The sequence below is a fragment of the Trematomus bernacchii genome, unplaced genomic scaffold, assembly GCF_902827165.1.
Source record: "Trematomus bernacchii unplaced genomic scaffold, fTreBer1.1, whole genome shotgun sequence".
In the NCBI taxonomy this organism is placed as follows: domain Eukaryota; kingdom Metazoa; phylum Chordata; class Actinopteri; order Perciformes; family Nototheniidae; genus Trematomus; species Trematomus bernacchii.
Window position 1 is genome coordinate 17,627,397 of NW_022987648.1, and position 19,226 is coordinate 17,646,622.

General features: G+C 41.0%; 1 protein-coding gene across 1 annotated transcript in view; it reads left to right on the top strand.

The window, feature by feature from the left end:
* The window catches only part of lrp2a (low density lipoprotein receptor-related protein 2a), a 52,939-nt gene that overhangs the window by 5,271 nt on the left and 28,442 nt on the right, over positions 1–19,226 (top strand). Inside the window, exons 2-31 of the mRNA XM_034134706.1 lie at positions 2,538–2,645; positions 3,063–3,185; positions 3,420–3,536; positions 3,951–4,061; positions 4,198–4,311; positions 4,434–4,550; positions 5,137–5,280; positions 5,376–5,495; positions 5,888–6,016; positions 6,487–6,656; positions 8,151–8,374; positions 8,993–9,199; positions 9,318–9,520; positions 9,781–9,921; positions 10,082–10,285; positions 10,918–11,110; positions 11,539–11,664; positions 11,819–11,949; positions 12,134–12,271; positions 12,371–12,652; positions 12,793–13,032; positions 13,467–13,586; positions 14,048–14,164; positions 14,325–14,705; positions 15,343–15,591; positions 16,174–16,385; positions 16,998–17,182; positions 17,285–17,513; positions 17,663–17,840; positions 18,599–18,727. Of these exons, the coding sequence (XP_033990597.1) occupies positions 2,538–2,645; positions 3,063–3,185; positions 3,420–3,536; positions 3,951–4,061; positions 4,198–4,311; positions 4,434–4,550; positions 5,137–5,280; positions 5,376–5,495; positions 5,888–6,016; positions 6,487–6,656; positions 8,151–8,374; positions 8,993–9,199; positions 9,318–9,520; positions 9,781–9,921; positions 10,082–10,285; positions 10,918–11,110; positions 11,539–11,664; positions 11,819–11,949; positions 12,134–12,271; positions 12,371–12,652; positions 12,793–13,032; positions 13,467–13,586; positions 14,048–14,164; positions 14,325–14,705; positions 15,343–15,591; positions 16,174–16,385; positions 16,998–17,182; positions 17,285–17,513; positions 17,663–17,840; positions 18,599–18,727 (5,142 nt within the window). The remainder of the gene's footprint in view (positions 1–2,537; positions 2,646–3,062; positions 3,186–3,419; positions 3,537–3,950; positions 4,062–4,197; positions 4,312–4,433; positions 4,551–5,136; positions 5,281–5,375; positions 5,496–5,887; positions 6,017–6,486; positions 6,657–8,150; positions 8,375–8,992; positions 9,200–9,317; positions 9,521–9,780; positions 9,922–10,081; positions 10,286–10,917; positions 11,111–11,538; positions 11,665–11,818; positions 11,950–12,133; positions 12,272–12,370; positions 12,653–12,792; positions 13,033–13,466; positions 13,587–14,047; positions 14,165–14,324; positions 14,706–15,342; positions 15,592–16,173; positions 16,386–16,997; positions 17,183–17,284; positions 17,514–17,662; positions 17,841–18,598; positions 18,728–19,226) is intronic.

Genomic DNA, 19,226 nt, shown 5'->3' on the forward strand with positions numbered 1-19,226 from the left:
ACTTCTCTGCCAGTGACTTTTTATCTTCCTCATTCCTTTTATCGCTTGTCCCGATTTTTGACTCTGGACACTGCTTTTTCTCTTGCAGGACCATTTGACTCATTTCTGGTTTCTCAGCCAGGATGTTTAAAGATTCCACCTTCAGTACATTGTATTTTTTTGTGGTCACTGCAAGCTTCTGAAAGAGAAACTCCTTCTCCTTGTTCAGACGCACGATTGCAGCGTCCCTCTGGTGGATCTGATCCTGCCAGCTCTGCTCTATTCCCACCAATTTGGCATTTTCTCTCGACAGGGTCTTGTTGGCTTCTGTCAGACCCCTGATTACACCGTCCCTGTGCTGGATCCTGGTATTCAACATATTCTCGTGTTTAGGCCAATTCACCTCCCAGTGCTTGTTTCTCTCTGCCAGGACACGTGTATGATTGTCCAGAAATCCATATAGGAACTCCCAGTGTTTAATAGCCACTTCCAATACAGTATTTCTGCTGCACAGCGTATTCTGGGCCTCTGTGAGCCTCTGGGCGGCTTGCTCCTTCTCCTGTCTGCAGCTCACCTGCTCACACACTGCTGGGATCATTATTCCAGCCATGGCACAAGTCTGTTTTTGTCTTGAATTGTGCGTAGTTAGAATAATGAAAGTACAAGACCGTATTTCTTTGTAGAAGACGGTAAATGTTTTGAGTAGACTTTTTGTCTGTATGGGACTGTATTGTTCCTATGATGAATGTAGGTTTCCGTAGAAGTAAGTGTATGAAGTAAATCCGTTTGACCTGCAAACATGTTCAGAATGCCAATGGCTTTGATGATGACCTCATCGTGACCTCATCGTGACCTCATCAGCAGATGAAGTTATGACCTCATCAGCAGATGAAGTTATGACATCATCAGCAGATGGATGCCAATTTCATCTTCTGATGATGTCATAACCTGGCTCTTGACAAAAAATGGCCATGAAAAAATAGGAAAGTGCACGAGGTAAGCACATTTACGTGTAATCAGATCACTCACACTGACAACACTAACTCGGACAGGAAGTTCAGGAAAAGCAATGAAAGATTTTGTATTTATTTGAATTTGAAGGATCACGGCTTTGTTTACCAAGATGCATTCAAAGCAATCCCTAACCTTTTACATGTTCATATATGTTCATAACACCACGACAGTTTTAAATTTGGACTGTGTTAGAATGTATTTGAAAAAAATGACAATCGAATTTCCGACATAAACGGACAAAGTGAAATTTGGGCACAGATTGCTACTTATAGACATTTTGCATAGCTGTTATTTTGTTGAGTTGTTTCGTGGCAATTGCTCTGGTAGGTAGTGGTGCAGTATATGTCTAGGGCTTTTATTTTGAAAGTAAAATGCAACCCAACGACTAAATAGCATTGTGAAGTGGGGTTTATCAATCTAAATGTCAATGTTGTTATTATTTTACAGACATTAAATACCATCAACATACATTTTATAATAGTAGGTTAAAGCAAAAGGTTATGTAGAGTATTGCCATTCTAAGTGAATAAATGCATTTTAAGTATATTGATAGCAGAATTTTTTTTTTTTAAATGTTGTGGTTCAGAACTTTTTTTTACTTTTTGCATTTCCCCAACTCCTGTACAAAACTGTTGTACAGGTACGGAACATTTTTTCTAAATGCTGGATAAGACAAGACAGAGAGAGACCCTCAACCCCAAGCGAGCACCACCAATCACCACCTCGCAGCTCCTCTCAAGAAGAATTTGGGTAAAAATGGATGTGGTACCACCCAGTACCACTATTTATTCCAATTACATTTCAGACTGGAAAGGAACAGCACGCACCATAAATCAGGCTGTCAGAGAGACAATCAGAAGTACACATTCCTATTGGACACTGAACTATGCTGCCTGAATCAATCTCTCCTGGAAAACATCAGGAGAAGGTAGAGGGGTGGTACCTTATCTCTACAGATGCTACTCCGTGGAAACATCAAAAGGAATCTTGAAATGAATGCCGACGGAGAAGATTGTGTAACTGTCGGGGGGGATGGCTGGCACGCTTGTCTCCAAGGCTTGTCAAATCTGTTAACAACATGTTTCATCAGTTAAAGGAATCCCCCTTACGCCATGTTTTGATCAAATACAGAGTACTCGGATTTGTATCAATCATGTTATTATTCACCTTCTTTTTAATAATTATTTTTAGGGTTCCATGATGGACAGAATGACACACATTTTAAAAGAAAAAATAAGTTTTGGACTTAATCGAAAAATAATAATGACTAAAGCATTATGAATACTAATAATGTAATCAAATGCACGCTAAAGGGTCTTTGAGCATGTTTTCTCTCAGTGATTGTGCTGTTATGTTAAATGTTTGCTGTTTGTTTTTCATGTATTGTGTCTTGATATTTGTCTGCTGTGATGCAAGTCAAATTTCAGACTTGATCTGACCATAAAAGTATTATCGTATTGTATTATCGTATCGTAATGACAGTTAAAGCATTGGAAAGCTTGCAGTCAAGCACTTATTCTTGCCATCATTTGAATTGTGTTCAGGATGCGAGTTGGGGCAGTTCCGCTGTGGCACAGGACGGTGTATACCCGGTGACTGGCACTGTGACGGCACATCCGACTGTGTGGACGACTCTGACGAACACGGCTGCCGTGAGTTGCTCATTATATCACACTGTAGGCTAACATGGCACTTGAGAGGGTAGGGATGTTTAGTCAAAACCCATTCCAACCTGAATCAGAAATACTAAGATCCTTGATTTAAAAACCAGAAGGATTCAGTAAAGGATAATCTACTCTCACTCACTTTACAAAGTGAATCCACCATATAACATTTTATTTGTGTGAATTCTTAAACTAAAAGGTAACTAGCTTTAGCGCTGTAAAGAATAATCCTACCTGCATAAATTCAGTGAAGCAGAATTATAAACATAAAATGAAAACAAAGTACAAATAACAAAAAATTGCCCTAGAGTACAGTACATGAGCAAAGGCACGTAGTAACTTTCCCCTTTGCTGGATTACAGTCGAGTTTTGTAAATGTGAAATGCTCTGTGTGTATTCCCACAGCTCAGGTAACATGTGATTCGAGTCATTTCGAGTGTTTGAGTGACGGCGAGTGTATCCCTGATGTGTGGGTGTGTGATGATGAGGAGGACTGTGAGGACGGCTCAGATGAGAGGCACAACTGCCGTAAGTACATGTTGCATTATTAGCAATTCTTTGGAGGACCTTTTTCAAAGTTTTGTGTACATTTTGTACAAGTTGTTATTCCAGTATCTCCAAAAATACCCACTTAATGGTCTGTGAAAGTTTAATACCTGTTCAGATCCTACAGCTACACTATAGGACATGTTTTAAGTGCAAAAGAAACCTATAATATCAGTTTTTTATGTGCTGCTGAGTCACTCTCCACTCTGTCCTCAGCTGGAAGGACGTGCACCAGTGGTCAGTTCAGCTGTAGTAACGGAGCATGCATCCCAGGAGAATACCGATGTGACCGTCTGGCGGACTGCTCAGATGGATCCGATGAGAGAGACTGCCGTAAGTCTTCCCCGGGGTGGTTTTCCTTTTTTCTTTTTTTTATCTCCTACTCCTGTGGCATTTTAATCATTTTGTTAAGATTAAGAGGCTCGCTGACTGACAGAACGGGCCACAATATGCTTCTTGTTGTCAGAGGTTGATTGCAGATTCCTTGGTGGATTAGTCAAGCTGAAGTTCAGCTGCTATGCTATTATTGTGCCGACATGGTCAGACTCACAGCACTACACACTGTGGTAATCTCACAATTGCCTAAAGAATGCTGTGGCAACCGCTGTTGTTATGGTGGTGGGGTTACATTTCCATCGATTATCCCTCAAATTCGCGAAGCTTTTCACATTTTCAAAGCTAGGAAGAACACAGTTGTCAAGCTGCCTGCTTGGTAAGTGTCGCCCTGATGATGATTTAATCTTCCAGATTACCCTGAGTGCACACAGCTGAGGTGTGCTAATGGGGCCTGCTACAACCGGACTGGGAGATGTGACCAGATAGTTGACTGCCGGGATGGCTCTGACGAGTCAAATTGCAGTAAGCAAATACGAATTTCATGAGGAAGTCATTGTTTTCGAGTTCCAAAAAATGCACCCAAGAAAAGCAATACCATCCATTGCTCAAAATCATCACCAACTATATCGGTTTGTCTTATTCTCTTGTGTTTTCTTAGCACAGCACTGTAATACGGGCCTGTTCCCGTGCCATAACGGGGCGTGTGTTCCTCAACGCTACGTCTGTGACCACGACGATGACTGTGGAGACCGAAGTGATGAGCTAAACTGCAGTATGTAGCTTCTGTCTATGTACCCTCTCTTCTCTTTCAGACTGTCTGTTATGATTCTAATCTTATCGATAGATGTTCCTGAAATGTTTTCTGTGTATTGATATTCTCCACTTTACCTGCAGCATATCCTACATGTAAAGGGAACTACTTCACCTGCCCCAGTGGCCGTTGTATCCACCAAGTCTGGGTTTGTGATGGGGAGGACGACTGTGAGGACAATGCAGATGAAAAAGGATGTGGTATGGATTCAACATTTTTGAAACCACTTCATAAAAACCACAAATCTTGTTTTGTTTTTTGCTGTAAAGAGCAGAAACGTTAGGCTTTTGGCTGTTTGTAGAACACTACAGCTTGAGTACTCTGTGAACCTGATTCATCTCCAGTCTCCATGGTTTGGTCCGGATAGCAAGACGCTATGCCTGTGCTCCTTTAAGTGTGTTATTCAAATGCCTCTTTGTGGCACAAGATCACGCAGCCCCCCAAAGGGCTTTAGAATTCCTCCACACGGCTGTGAAGAGTGTGTGTTTTTAGAGGATGGGCTGCAGGAGCTCTGTGAGCCCCCATGTGACCCCCTCAAGCTCCACTCCCCTGCATCGATTTAAAGTGACAGTAATTTCCCTGAAAATAAAATCCTTGTCACAATTTTCTTATGATCTAGAGACTAAATTACTGTGGAGGTATGGCCTCTCACATACCTCACACACTAAATACATTTTCCTTTTCAACAGTGTACAATCAGGAAACCTCTGCTCTACTGTTTTAGGATTTAGTTTTTCCTTTTTGGATGTGTAAGCCTAAACAAGGATCAATTTGTTATGTCTGCAGATAATGTACCGCAGGAGTGTTACCCAGGTGAATGGCCCTGTCCATCGTCTGGCCTGTGTATCCCCATGGATCAGCTGTGTGATGGGACGGCTCACTGTCCAGAGGGAGAGGATGAAACTAACAGCACAGCTGGGCGCAACTGCAGTTAGTACAATCACACCTTTTACACACGTTGTGACGTTTAATATCATGCAAACTGGTCAATCGAAGTATATTCATTCACTGATATGTGTTGTCAGGTATCTGGAGATGTGCCTCTCTGAGCTGTGAGCATCGTTGTCATGCTTCCCCTGATGGAGGAACATGCTCCTGTCCTTCTGGATACATTGTCAACAACAACAATAGTCGCTCATGTATAGGTATGTGTAAATCCTTTTTTGACCTTATTAACCTAGCCTTGCCCAACAATTTAAATTATTTCATATAATAAAATGGGATTTCTAATACTTTTACATACAAGTCCATGAACATTTTCGGTGCTACTTGAACCGTTTTTGTCATAAGGATTTTTCCCCGAGACATCACAGGTTTGCAAGATCTAAAAGTGCACATAAAATCATGTAATTGCTTAGACTCAGCACAATGCTCCAAAAGTTTGCTCTCATATCTGAATTTAAAGTAAATAAGAAAGCTTTGTTGATGCACCTCATTACAGTTGTTGTCTCACAATAATAAAAGATGTAGATGGACTCAAACAAGATACCGGTAGTGTTAAATCCTCATCTGCTGTGATTTTTATTTCATGCTGAAGACTTTGACGACTGTTCGATGTGGGGCGTGTGTGACCAGCTGTGTGAGGACCGAGTCGGTTCCCATCGCTGCAGCTGTCGAGAGAGCTACATCCTGGAGCAGCACAGACACTGCAGAGCTGACTCCTCGAGTGAGTGTAATTTCCTCTTTGTTTGAACAGATTCTCTTACAGACAGTATGCTCACATTTTCCATGTGCAAATAATCCATCTAACTGAAGTCAGTTAGCATAGCCATCCTTCCTAGTTTGCCAACCACAGTGGCTGCTTTACTGAGCGTCTGCACTTCTTTCTGGTGCATTGTTGCATACCAAATGTTGTTTTAGTTAGTCCCTTGCCTTTGTGGAACATAGAAAGAGTGTTGACTGAGAGGCTGACCTCTCTGCCTTCAGCCTTTTTGAAAAGAGTGTAATGATAGTGGCAAAGTATTCTACCTTTCCAAGTCTGAGTCAGGGATCTGAATGAATGTGCTACATTCTGTAGATTTCCACTGATCTTAATTTGATGCTGAAATGCAAATTAGGTTCTGTTTCTAACCTGAACATTTGAAATAACTTCTCCATGCAAGGTTTCTAACTTGTTGTGTTTTATTTCTGCTGCAGCTGGAGTCCCTTTCTTGATATTTTCTAATGGCAGAGACCTTCTAATCGGTGACGTCCATGGCAACAGCATGCGCACTTTGGTTCATTCACAGAACAGAGGAGTTGCAGTGGGAGTGGATTTCCATTATAATCTGCACAGGATCTTCTGGACTGATACCATTCAGAATAAGGTAATCCAATTTCCAAATCCAATGTTATATATTATGAAGCGTTGAACTGCAGTGATTGTCAAAAAGCATTACTTTGATGATATGTTGTAATTCCTTGGTAAAAGTTCACGTGAGTAGACCACTTTCTTGTTTGAGGAAATAATTGAATTAGACTGGAACTGGCCAGGTTGAATTCTTTCTGTTATCCTGTAAAATATCAGCAATGTTGATACTATAATAATGGGATACCTGCTGGCTCCTTTGTGGCTGGGTCATAATGAAGGGAAGTCGATGTGGAATGGAATCCAAACGACCTAATCTTGAAACCCTTCTGATTGCCTGGTTTGATGTTCACATACCAGGGTGCAATTTTTGTAACTTGATCTTGTTCGTAGTAATCATGCTGTATTTTTTTTCAGTGGCACCGTTTATCTATATGCATTCTTTGTCCATCTAAAAACTCTCTGTATAGACTATGCTTTGGCTCCTGGAAGGTTTTCACTGCAGCCACTGGGCTGAAAGGCTAGGTCGTATCTCTTACTGGGCATGTGTGTATATTAGCCACCTCCATGGCAGAATGTCAGATTAAAGTGGGCAAAGCGCACACAGGGCATGTGAATGACACCGAAAAAGGCTAAACTATCAGGCTATTTCCTCATCTTCAGTTTCTCTTTAAACAGGTCAGTTGAAAAATCCTGCTTTTACGACGTGTGGATCTTGTTTCAAAAGAAGCAGAGCTGCTCGGAGCCGTAACCCCTCTAACCAGCTGCATGGTGCCAAGGCTTCAAGTCTGAGAAACTAGGGCCATGATACTGTAACATAGGTAGAGTGGCAAAATCAGGAACAAAAAACTTTACAGGCTTAACAGAAATTCATCAAGACAGAATCATCAGACAAGCGAAAAAGAATCTCTCTATCTCCCCCCTTCTACTTTCTCAAATGTATTTCTCTGTGTTAGCTTCTCATCTATCCTTCTTAGAAGATAAGTTCACATACTTTTAATAAATTGTTTATTGTTCGTTCACAGTGGTTTCTCATGTTTATCAAACTGGTAACAAACTAATCCCCATTTAAATAAGTTAAAGTTGCTGTATGTAAAAATTGCAGCATTGTTAGTGCAACATTCCCTTGTCTCATTACCGTTAGTTTGCAGTAGTGCAGTAAGAAGGCACTGTCCATTAAGCTTTTAAAAGATACCCTCATGATTTTTTTTACTCAGATATTTGAAGCCTAAAGCAATTTCTAGTATTTTTTTTTTCTCTGAACAAGAGCTAGGGATTTTGTCTCTTACATCGAAATTGATTTAAGAATGGGCCTCTTTGTGACCAGTATGAACAGGGGGAACAACTACAGTGACCAATTGCACTTTTAATGTACCTACAGGAATGCAAGTATTGTATTTAGATACACTTGGAAAAATGTGAATTTATCTTTTAATATCTTCCCATGATTTCTAGAATACAGCGACCACCTTAGAGCTAATATCCTGCTAACAATGGCGTCTTTTGTGTACAGGTGTTTTCTGTGGATATGGACGGTTCCAATATGCAGGTGGTTTTAAATGTATCGGTTGACTACCCTGAGAACTTGGCGGTGGATTGGGTGAACAATAAACTGTATGTGGTGGAGTCCAGCGTCAACAGGATTGACATGGTGGACTTTGATGGCAGCAACCGGGTCACACTCATCACTGAAAACCTGGGAAACCCTAGAGGACTGGCGGTGGACCCCACTGTCGGGTAAGCACATCTCCCAGGTTCCATCCATCTATCTGTCAACACATTCCCGAACCCCACATACAGTATCTGTCGTGCTCCATTGGTGTGGAATAATGGGGGGTGTGTGGGAGATTAGCAGATTGCCCTGGGTGGATTAGTGAGAAGCAATGTAAGTGATGACCCTCATTGTAATCCAATAGTATAGTTTAAGGGGGGAGGGGAGCCAGGTGGCTACGGATAAATTGCTTAAGTTAATGTACAGCTCTGCGGTGGGATGCACAGCCACCCACCTGGGGGAAATAATGGGGCAATGTGAATGCCACACTTTATTAACAAGAAGAAAGTATTTTTTTCCCCAAAAGATAATTATGACATTCTACATTAGCTCATCTTATTCTATTTTATTTACATTTCGTTAACATCTCCTGCATGACTTGCACATAAATCCTGTTGCATTCTCTCGCACTATATGTTATTTCTACTCTCTTTCATCTCGCACTATTTTCATAGTTTTTTTATTTTGTTGATGTTGCATTGTTGGAGGAGCCTGTGATTTGAGTCTTTCACTGTAGCTGTGCATATGACAACAAATTCCTTTGAATTTTGAATTTGTTTTTACTTTATCTTTGTCTTTTACAGGTATATGTTCTTCTCAGATTGGGAGGCAGTGAATGGACAACCAGGCCTGGAGCGGGCCTTCATGGATGGCACCAACCGTTATGGGATTATTAGAACCAAACTGGGTTGGCCAGCTGGCATAACACTGGACATCGAAGAAAAGCGTGTCTACTGGGTTGACAGTCGCTATGACTATATTGAAACGGCAACATATGATGGCCTTCATCGGTAAATATGTTTACAACAAAAACATTAAAGCAAATCTCCAAGACTTCTTTGGGGTAAAAAAGTCAAAAGGTCCATGCTTTTATATTCAAATAAATCAATGTTCTCCTTTTTGTTATAGAAAAACGGTGGTACATGGAGGTGCTGTGATCCCACACCCATTTGGCATCAGTCTGTTTGAACACAGTGTTTATTTCACGGACTGGACCAAGATGGCCGTGATGACAGCCAACAAGTTCTCTGACAGCAGTACCCAAGTTGTTTTCAATACATCTCAGACTCCACACGGAGTAGCAGTCATACATCAGCTGAAACAGCCATATGGTAAGTGCCTCAATAAAACAGCTTAGTGTTTTTCAGAATGTAGCTGTTCAAAGCCTAACGTAAATATATGGAAGCTTCAAATTAGCCAAGTTTGTTTGTATGCCTCTTCCTGCAATGTATATTAGTATTAATTGCCATATGCTAGTGCTACTGCTAGTGTTACTTCATAAATAGCTATATTTAAAGAAAATCAATATATGTGACACATTTCATATAACTTTTCCAGTTATTAAGGGTAAGTTCTTGTCTTTTTTCTCCAGTTTCTAACCCTTGTAGTGTAGACAGAGGTGTATGTGAGCAGATCTGTGTTCTGAGTCACAGCAGTGACAATGGAGGCCTTGGTTACCGCTGCAAATGTCGCATGGGCTACGACATACATGCTGATGGCAAGCGGTGTTATGGTAAGAAAATAATAACATTTCTTATTACTTAGGTGAAAATTATAGTTAACACCCTAAATATGTAATAAATGTAGCTGTGTCTCATTTAACCCTTTATTTTCTGTTAAAATGTTTTTTTTAAGGCTGAATTTCTTTTTTGTTTCTGATCTCCTATCTCCAGCTGTGAGGCAGTTTCTGTTGTTCTCCAGCCAGCTGGCCGTGCGAGGGATCCCCTTTAACCTCTCTTCTCAGGAGGACGTCATCCTGCCCGTTACTGGATCCCCGTCGTACTTTGTCGGGGTGGATTTTAGTGCAGAAGACGATTCCATCTTCTTCTCAGACACAGCCAAAGACATCATCTATAAACAAAAAGTGGATGGGACTGGTGAGCATCTTGTTGTCCTCTCTGGCTGAATTGTTCAGAATATCCTGCCCTCATTCACAGCATACATGTAACAATTGCATTAAGTCAAAAGGAAATACATTGTGTTGTTTAAAAAGCTATAAGCAGCAAAATATGTTTCCAGTGTTTTCCCTGTGCTTACATCCTTGGATAATGTCCTTCCTTTCAGAGAGCTCTACCATGTGATTGAGCCAGGCTTATACAGGGAGTTAAGGGAGTGCCTGATGGGGCCGACTGGTACTATGGGGGAGGGAGTGGATAGGAGTATGGACAGTGGAAAAAGGATCATATAATAAACTTACATCTCAAACTAATGTCCTGAAAAAAAGCAGGACAGGCTAATCTAGATTGTTTCACCAAGCAGTTTTAATATTTAATTTCAAATCTATCACCTAGGCTGTGGAAAGTAGTTACTGGTGTAGACAAGCAGCCACATCACACACTTGGAAAAAAGATTCACCGCTGCTCTGATCAGGGATGTTGTTTTTGGAGCTGCTCTAGTTTTTTTTGTCCCGTCCACATGGAGAAAATGCAAGCTGACAGCCTATTTATTTAAATGTGTTCCTCTTTCATCTCTGTGTTAAACGGTGCTCTGACTGCTTTGATCTGCACAGGCAGGGAGGTACTGGCAGCCAACAGAGTGGATGGCGTGGAGGACCTGGCTTACGACTGGATTTCAAAGAACCTCTACTGGACTGACCCGCGATACAGGAGCATATCTGTCATGAAGATAGCTGATAAGTCCAGGAGAACCATCATACGAAACCTCAACAACCCTCGGGCCATCGTGGTGCATCCTCTCATTGGGTAAATCAATATACTAGATAATACATTATACTTTTGTGGCTGTAGTTACTTGAAGCTAATATTTGTATTTTGCTTCTATCCAGAGATGGTGATAATACAGGTTTGAATATAAAAACTATAAAAAAAACCTAAAATTATTGAAATTAAACAACTGATATATGAAATCTTTATTTAGAACAATTAGTTATTTATATTGCCTTAAGGTCATGAGGCCTTTGTGTCTAACAGCACAGATTAGTTTAGTGTGAAGGGGAGTATTGTAGTTAACACTAAGAACTTGGCTTAAACAGAAAAGCTCTAATGTGGAAGTATCCAAAATAACATCAACCTAAATAGGAGTTTTTGTCAGCAAGGCACAGAAGATGTTTCTAATTATTTCGTTTTTGAATAAAATATTAAATTGATGCTTTTTTTTTTTACTTCAACAGGTATATTTTTTGGACTGACTGGTACCGGCCAGCGAAAATCATGAGGGCTTGGGCTGACGGGTCACATGCCTTGTCTATTGTCAACACAACTCTTGGCTGGCCAAATGGCCTGGCTATTGACTGGAGGTGAGTTATTATTGCCACATGTCTCAAAAAACAGTCCAAGAAAACACTTTTCAACACATTACATATTGTGTAGTATTGCTCATACATTATGTGGTGCCTGACAACATGTGTGACTTATTTCAAAACTCTTGCTCTTGCTTTTATTTCCACCCAGCTCAATGCGTCTGTACTGGGTGGATGCTTTCTTTGACAAAATTGAGCACAGCAACTTTGACGGACGGAACAGGATTTCTTTGGATCGCATAACCCAGATCTCCCATCCGTTTGGTCTCACTATTTTTGAAGGTAAAAAGTTCTGGAAAAATATTTTAATCTATTTTTTATTTATTTAAAATAAAGAGGGATTTTATTTCCCTCGCATCGACTTGAACTGTGGTTCTTGCTTTAATGATGTTCATGTCAAAAGAGCAATAAGTGTTCCAAGGAAGTGATGAAAGATAAGCTCACTGAGGATTTTTTCTACTTGAAGGCTATGCATATTTCACTGACTGGCGCCTGGGTGGCATTGTACGTGTGCGCAAGACCGATGGTGGGGAGATGGTCATAATCAGACGAGGAATCAGCCACATCATGCATGTCAAGTCTTTCAGCTCCAACTCTCAGATTGGTCAGTAGCTTTCCTCACTTCTCTACACCATTCATGTGTAGCTGAGGCTCACTCCTCTCAGTCATATTCCCGATAATGACTTTCCACTCTTCCTCTCAGGTTCCAATCTCTGCAACAGGCAGACAAATCCTAACGGAGACTGCAGCCACTTCTGCTTCCCGGCCCCAGACTCTCAGAGGGTGTGTGGCTGTCCGTATGGCATGAAGCTTTTGCCCAACCAGCAGACATGTGTGGAAGACCCTTCCAGTGAGCCCCCCACGCTGCAGTGCGGAGCCAACTCCTTCTCCTGTGACAACGGCAAATGCGTACCAAACAGCTACAGATGCGATGGTGTTGATGACTGCCATGACAACAGTGACGAACTCAACTGTGGAATTAACAGTAATGCTTTTCTTGTAAATGTAGTCTATTATACTAGCCTGACCTGAATGCAGTAAAAACCTGTTTATGCTCCTGTTTTTTTACTGACTTTTTGTTAAATATTATTATAATGGATTTAATATAATAATCTCTTTTTGCAGATACCACTTGCTCCCCGTCTGCATTCACATGTGCCAATAAGCACTGCGTGCCTACGAGATGGCGCTGTGATGGGCACAATGACTGCTCTGATAACAGCGATGAGGTAAACTGCCCTACGCAGGTGCCCGGAACATGTCCTGCTAATCAGTTTACCTGTACCAACCACCGCTGCATCCCACATACCTGGAGGTGTGACACTGATAATGACTGTGGGGACAGCTCGGATGAAGCAGACTGCCGTGAGTATCCCTGTTGAGGCTAGACACAATGTGCATATGTTGATTGCCACGCCTAAACCAGGTCCCTTAATATTTAGGTTAAGTGTTTTTGCACATACTGTACAGTATGAAAAAAAAAGTTAAAATGTAAGAAAATGAAAAGATCAGGAAAGATTAGAAGCCGAAAACAGCTTTTGAAATATACTTAAAAGGAAAAAGGATAAGATGATAAATAGTCAAAAATTGCACAAGTTTTAAGACAAAGCAGTTACAGAAATGTACCTAGAATTTACTTACAAGTTGAGATGCATTGAAGTCGTATAAAGTTGCATAAATTATAAATACTTAAGTAACGTACAAGCCCCTTAAAATTGTACTTAATTGCACGAGATTACATTTACTCAATGTTATTTTCCACCACTGTTCATATGGTGTTTAACACTTTTTGTTGTCAGATCTGGCAAGCACATGCCATCCGGGGCAGTTTCAGTGTCCGGACCACCGCTGCATAGACCCCAGCTACGTCTGTGACGGGGACAGGGACTGTGTGGATGGGGCGGATGAGCAGGGATGCAGTGAGTATCTTTCTGAATTACAGTTTTCTCTTAACATACTTAAAGTCACATGATAGACTCACCTGGTGCTTACTTTCAAAAACATCAAAAATGTTTGTGTATTTTATGAAGTTCTATTTAATAACTTCTGTTTAGTTTCTTCAGGTCTCATAACCATGTAGACTCTCTTCCCACCAATATTAAGATGTGTTTAAGCTCTGCATCTGATGTTGAGTCATACATTTTCGAAGAAAGAAAAGTATTAATGAATCTGTTCATTCATTCATTCAGAAAAACCTGTTTGTGCTAACCAAACATGTTCAAGAAGTTGTAGAGGTCAATTGAATGCTCTGTAAAATTCCTCAAGCCTCTTAGTATATTGATCCCATTACTTGTGTTGCACAACCTGTGAGCTTAGCATACATACACAACTGCACAAACAGTCAATCTCAGGTTTAACATTCCCAACTGGATTTTTTCAGTCTACAACTGCACTGGGAACGAGTTCAAGTGTTCCACTGGCCACCAATGTGTCAACTCCTACTACCGGTGTGATGGGGTCTTTGACTGCAGCGACCGCTCAGACGAGCAAGGCTGTCGTAAGTATTTAAATCGGGCTATAGGTCATAGGTCGTGTTACTAAAGCATTTCTCAGTCATGCATAATTATGAATAAAAATGATAATTTAAAGTTATTTGAATTTCATTACTTTTAGGCTTTGCTAACACGTTTTTTGTGGTGTTTTCTCATGTATTTCAGCTACTAGGCCCCCAGGGATGTGCCACCATGAGAGGGAGTTCCAGTGTCAGTCAGACGGGAGCTGTGTGCCGTCTACCTGGGAGTGTGACGGTCATCCAGACTGTGAGGACGGCAGCGACGAGCACCAGGCCTGCCCCCCCCGCACCTGCCCCTCCTCACTGTTCCGCTGTGACAACGGCAACTGTGTGTTACGCAGCTGGATCTGTGATGGGGACAACGACTGCAGGGACCTGAGTGATGAAAAAGACTGTCCCACGCCGCCCTTCCGCTGTCCGAGCTGGCAGTGGCAGTGCCCCGGCCACAGTGTGTGCATCAACCTCACCACAGTGTGTGACAACACCCCCGACTGCCCCAACGGTGCTGACGAGTCTCCTCTCTGCAGTAAGTCTGATCTCTGCTCTCTTTGTCAGCCTAAAAAGTACTTGATTGTTTAATTCCATTTCTATGTTTGCTGGCCTTCTGAAATGTAATAAAGATTTCACATGACATGACAAACAGGATCAAACTCTCCGTAGATTTTTATTTAATTTGACATTCCTCTTGTATTCTGTAACACAGCGCCACATTTCACAGACATTTTGTGTTAAATGTTATTTGTTTGTCTTTCGATTGTTGTGTTCAAATCATGCATGTGTGTGATCTGACCTGTATTAACCTGATGATCTGTGATCTTCCTTTCTTGCCTTTCTCACCACTTTCAGATGAGCCCTTGCCAGGTAGGAACAAACTCTCAATCACTGGTAGAAATGCTTGACATAGCTTTGATTTTCACCTTTTTTAAATGTTGATCTTTTTGAAAAACATAATCAAAGTGTGGGTTGTATGTGCAAATAGTTCTGGCTTAAAGTAGCATTCTAAAGACAATTACTGAAGTAGTTAGAGCTTTGCGGTTCATAAATGATCATTGAGACGTTGAGAATTTGTTAGATCTTGAATTTTTGTTAAATATGTGATCTTTCACTTGGTTTGATTTTCCTTTTTTGGATTGTAAATTTTGATTTCGATGTTTTTAAACCAGATCAGGAGAGCTGTTCTGACAACAACGCTGGCTGCACCCACGGTTGTATCCAAGGGCCTTTTGGGGCCCAGTGCACATGCCCCGTTGGTTACCAGCTAAGCAATGACTCCAAAACCTGTGAGGATATGGATGAGTGTAACCCCCCTGGACTCTGCAGCCAGCACTGCTTTAATGAGAGAGGCTCTTTCCGCTGCCACTGCCAGGATGGATACACGCTGGAAGCAGACCAGCGTACCTGCAAGGCCTCAGGTGAGGAGGGATATGGCTTCAGACTTCTTTTCAGGGACCACATTACTCCCATGGTACCTGTAAATAACAACCTATAATTGCATAATATAGTAAAATAGGAAATTGGCAAATGATCAGTCCGACAGCTACACGGTTGTCAACATGATGCCTGTAGAGCACATATCTCGTGCAGGAATGGGCCGTTATTAAGGGGGAGCTTGGCCACCGGACTAGGGGACTGACACACCGTCTTTCTTCTCCCATGTCTCTCGTTGCTGCTCTGATTTCTTTAGATAACACAAATAACATATATGTCACTCACTGGCCATCACTGGTGTAATTAGCGCCAACAAAGGGCTGTTTATGGGGGAGCGTGCCTGACATGAGCTCCTCTTCCACACAGATAACCTGCTGAAAGGCTTTGCAATACAATAGTTCATTATTTGGACAAAAGTGCATTCCCAGAGGATTGCCATTTGAGTAGGGTCTACTTAATAGTCCTGTTGTATGCTTGTGGTTGACATGAAAACGCTGATAAGTGCACTAATTAGCATGAGAATGGACATGAAAAATAGGTAACAGAGATTTGACGTCTGTTTGCAGATTCTCGTCAGGCGTTCCTGCTAGTTGCCAGTCGAAATCAGATTGTGCAAGATTACATAACCGCTCAGCCCAATGTGGTCCGATCACTGGTCCGAGATGGGCGCAACATCGTGGCCCTAGACTTTGACTCAGTCACTGACCGTGTGTACTGGTCGGACACCAGCCAGGACAGAATCTGGAGTGCTAACAAGAATGGCAGTGACAGAACTGTGGTGAGTGGGTTATTACCAGAAACACTTTTTGCCTAGAATCCATTAGACAAGTACTTGTAATGCATTAAAATCTGATTATAACACTTCATAATCATGGTTATAAAACTTGTAAATCGTTTACAATGCTTTAAACAGTAACAATAATCATAACACATTACAAAGCATTTTATAATAACCTAAAGTTCAAGTATCACAATAGTCCATAATTGCTGATCATTCACTTGTATTTCACTTTTTTTTTTTTATTAAAGCAAAATGTATAGCGACTTATAATAAGCTTATACTTGTGCAGTTAATGCTTATAATGGACTTAATAACAATTGCGATTATATATTTTTTTAAGTCAGTCATTATGATGACCTTATATGTCATTATAAAATGCTTTATATTGTTTAAGATTATTGTGGAAAAGCATTATGAATATTTATGAATGTATAACTACAATTAAACAGTGGTGTAAGCAGAAGTTTATATTGCACTTTAGACAAAAGTGTCATAGAAAGTCACCTACAACATAATACATATCATTCTGTATTTATTCATAGCTTAATACAAAGTGTAATTTTCCTAATAACTGAACATATTGAGTAACATTGAGTCTCTTGGTCACAGGTATTTGACAGTGGAGTGACAGTAACAGAGAGCCTTGCTGTGGACTGGGTGGGCAGAAACCTGTACTGGACTGACTTCGTCTTGGAGACTATTGAAGTGTCTAAACTGGATGGCACCCACCGCACTGTATTAGTCAGTGAAAATGTCACCAACCCTCGAGCTCTGGTGGTGGACCCGCGGGACAGGTCAGTGAAATACTAAGAAACATGTTTGTCTTAAAACTATGAATTAATTCTCCTTTTCATTATCAAAGGAGTTGGTGTTAAACGCGATCATTTGTTTTGCAGCTCTCACCTGATGTTCTGGACAGACTGGGGGAGAAACCCCCGCATTGAGAGGGCCAGCATGGACGGCAAATTAAGGACTGTTATCGTCAGCACCAAGCTGTACTGGCCCAACGGTCTAACCATAGACTATCCAAACAATCTGTTGTACTTTGCAGATGCCTACTTGGATTTCATTGATTACTGCGATTTTAATGGCAACAATCGAAAACAAGTGCTGGCCAGTGACCTGGTGAGTGTTTGAGAAGAAAAACACATTTTCTGAATTATCTGTAGAGATGTGATTTACATTGATTATATTCAATTGAAGAGCACGTTCCATTTTCTTTTGAATAGCATGTGTAAGACCCTTTTTTTTCTTTTGCTACTCTCTGTGAAAAGGTACTGCAACATCCCCACGCAATTACCATTTTTGAGGATTTTGTGTATTGGACCGACAGATACATCAACCGTGTGATGCGAGCCCATAAGTGGCACGGGGAGAACCAGACAGTGATGCTTTTCAACCTCCCTCAGCCCATGGGTCTGGTGACAGTGCACCCAGCCAGGCAGCCGGCAGGTATGGCAAGATGTTCTATCTACATCAACATGTGGCATCAGCATTACAGCTTATGTTTACCATTGTGTTGGTGACCTGAATTGGTTTGGTCGTTATCTTACTTTATTGGGATAATGAGGTTAATATGCAGCATGTCCATTGTTATTGTAAAAACATTTTAAAAGACAGTTCACACCAGATTCAAACATACATTTTTGTCTTCTTACCTATCGTGCTGTTTTTTAAAATCTGGATAGTTTTGGTGTGAGTTGGAGTATGTTGAAGATATTGGTCATAAAGATGACTGCCTTTTCTATATAATGGAACTAAATGGTGCTTTGCTTGATGGGCTTAAAGTGCACAAAAAATGTAACAATTTAAATAATTAGGATGTCCTCGGATGACGTTAGCTTGCTTGTTAGAGGTGCTAGGTGAGCTAGCAATTTAGTTAAGCCTCCTTATGCGCAGTGATTCGATTTCAGTGTAGTTTTGAAGAAAGTAAATAATTCCTACATGAAACTGCTCACAACAAGGTCTGTCACTATCCAATTGACATGTTGTTATATTATAATTGAGAGAAGGCAGACATTTATACAGTCGAAAATATCCCACACAACTCGCACCAAATCAGTTTAGATTCATAAAAAGCAGCACAGGTAAAAGGAAAAATACTTTGAATTTAAGGGTGAACTGTCTCTTTAAGAATAAGGTTAGAGAACCTGTGAAGATTACTCGGTTAACTTGGTGTGTGTATGTATGTGTTTTTTGACAATTCTCAGGTGAAAATCACTGCTTGAGGAGTCCCTGTTCTCATATCTGCTTGCTTTCTGCTGTGGGACCGAGCTATTACTCGTGTGCCTGCCCCTCAGGCTGGACACTGGCAGCAGACCAAATCACCTGCACCAGAGGTATGCATCCTGCCAAAGAGAAGAAAACACTCATCACTCAGTTTGATGAAAAAGGAAGTTGGGTCAGATGCAGTTGATAAGTTGATGTATTCAAAAGGTATTCATTTTAGTTGTGGTTGAACCTGTTGTTGGAGATGGTGGTTATTGCATGATTTATTTGCAGTCATCTCATTATTGGTAAGAGGATAAATCTTAAAAAACACTATCATAGATCGATCCAGGTCCTTGTCAACACTCTTCCATTTAGATTATCTTGTAACCTGCTATTCCAGTCATAAATATAATCAGATAGATTCATATAAGCATGTCTTTCAAGGTCTTAGGGAGACAAGGGACCTTTAATCCAAAGTCCAAGGAGTCCCCCTTGGGTCAACAGCTTAACTCATCTCAGGTTTCAGCTCATTCAAGCCAAGCAGAACACAGTCTCCCCCTGAGGCCGACGATTATCCAAGAATGAAAATGCCCCACAACCATTCATCGATTCTAATCTCTGATGACA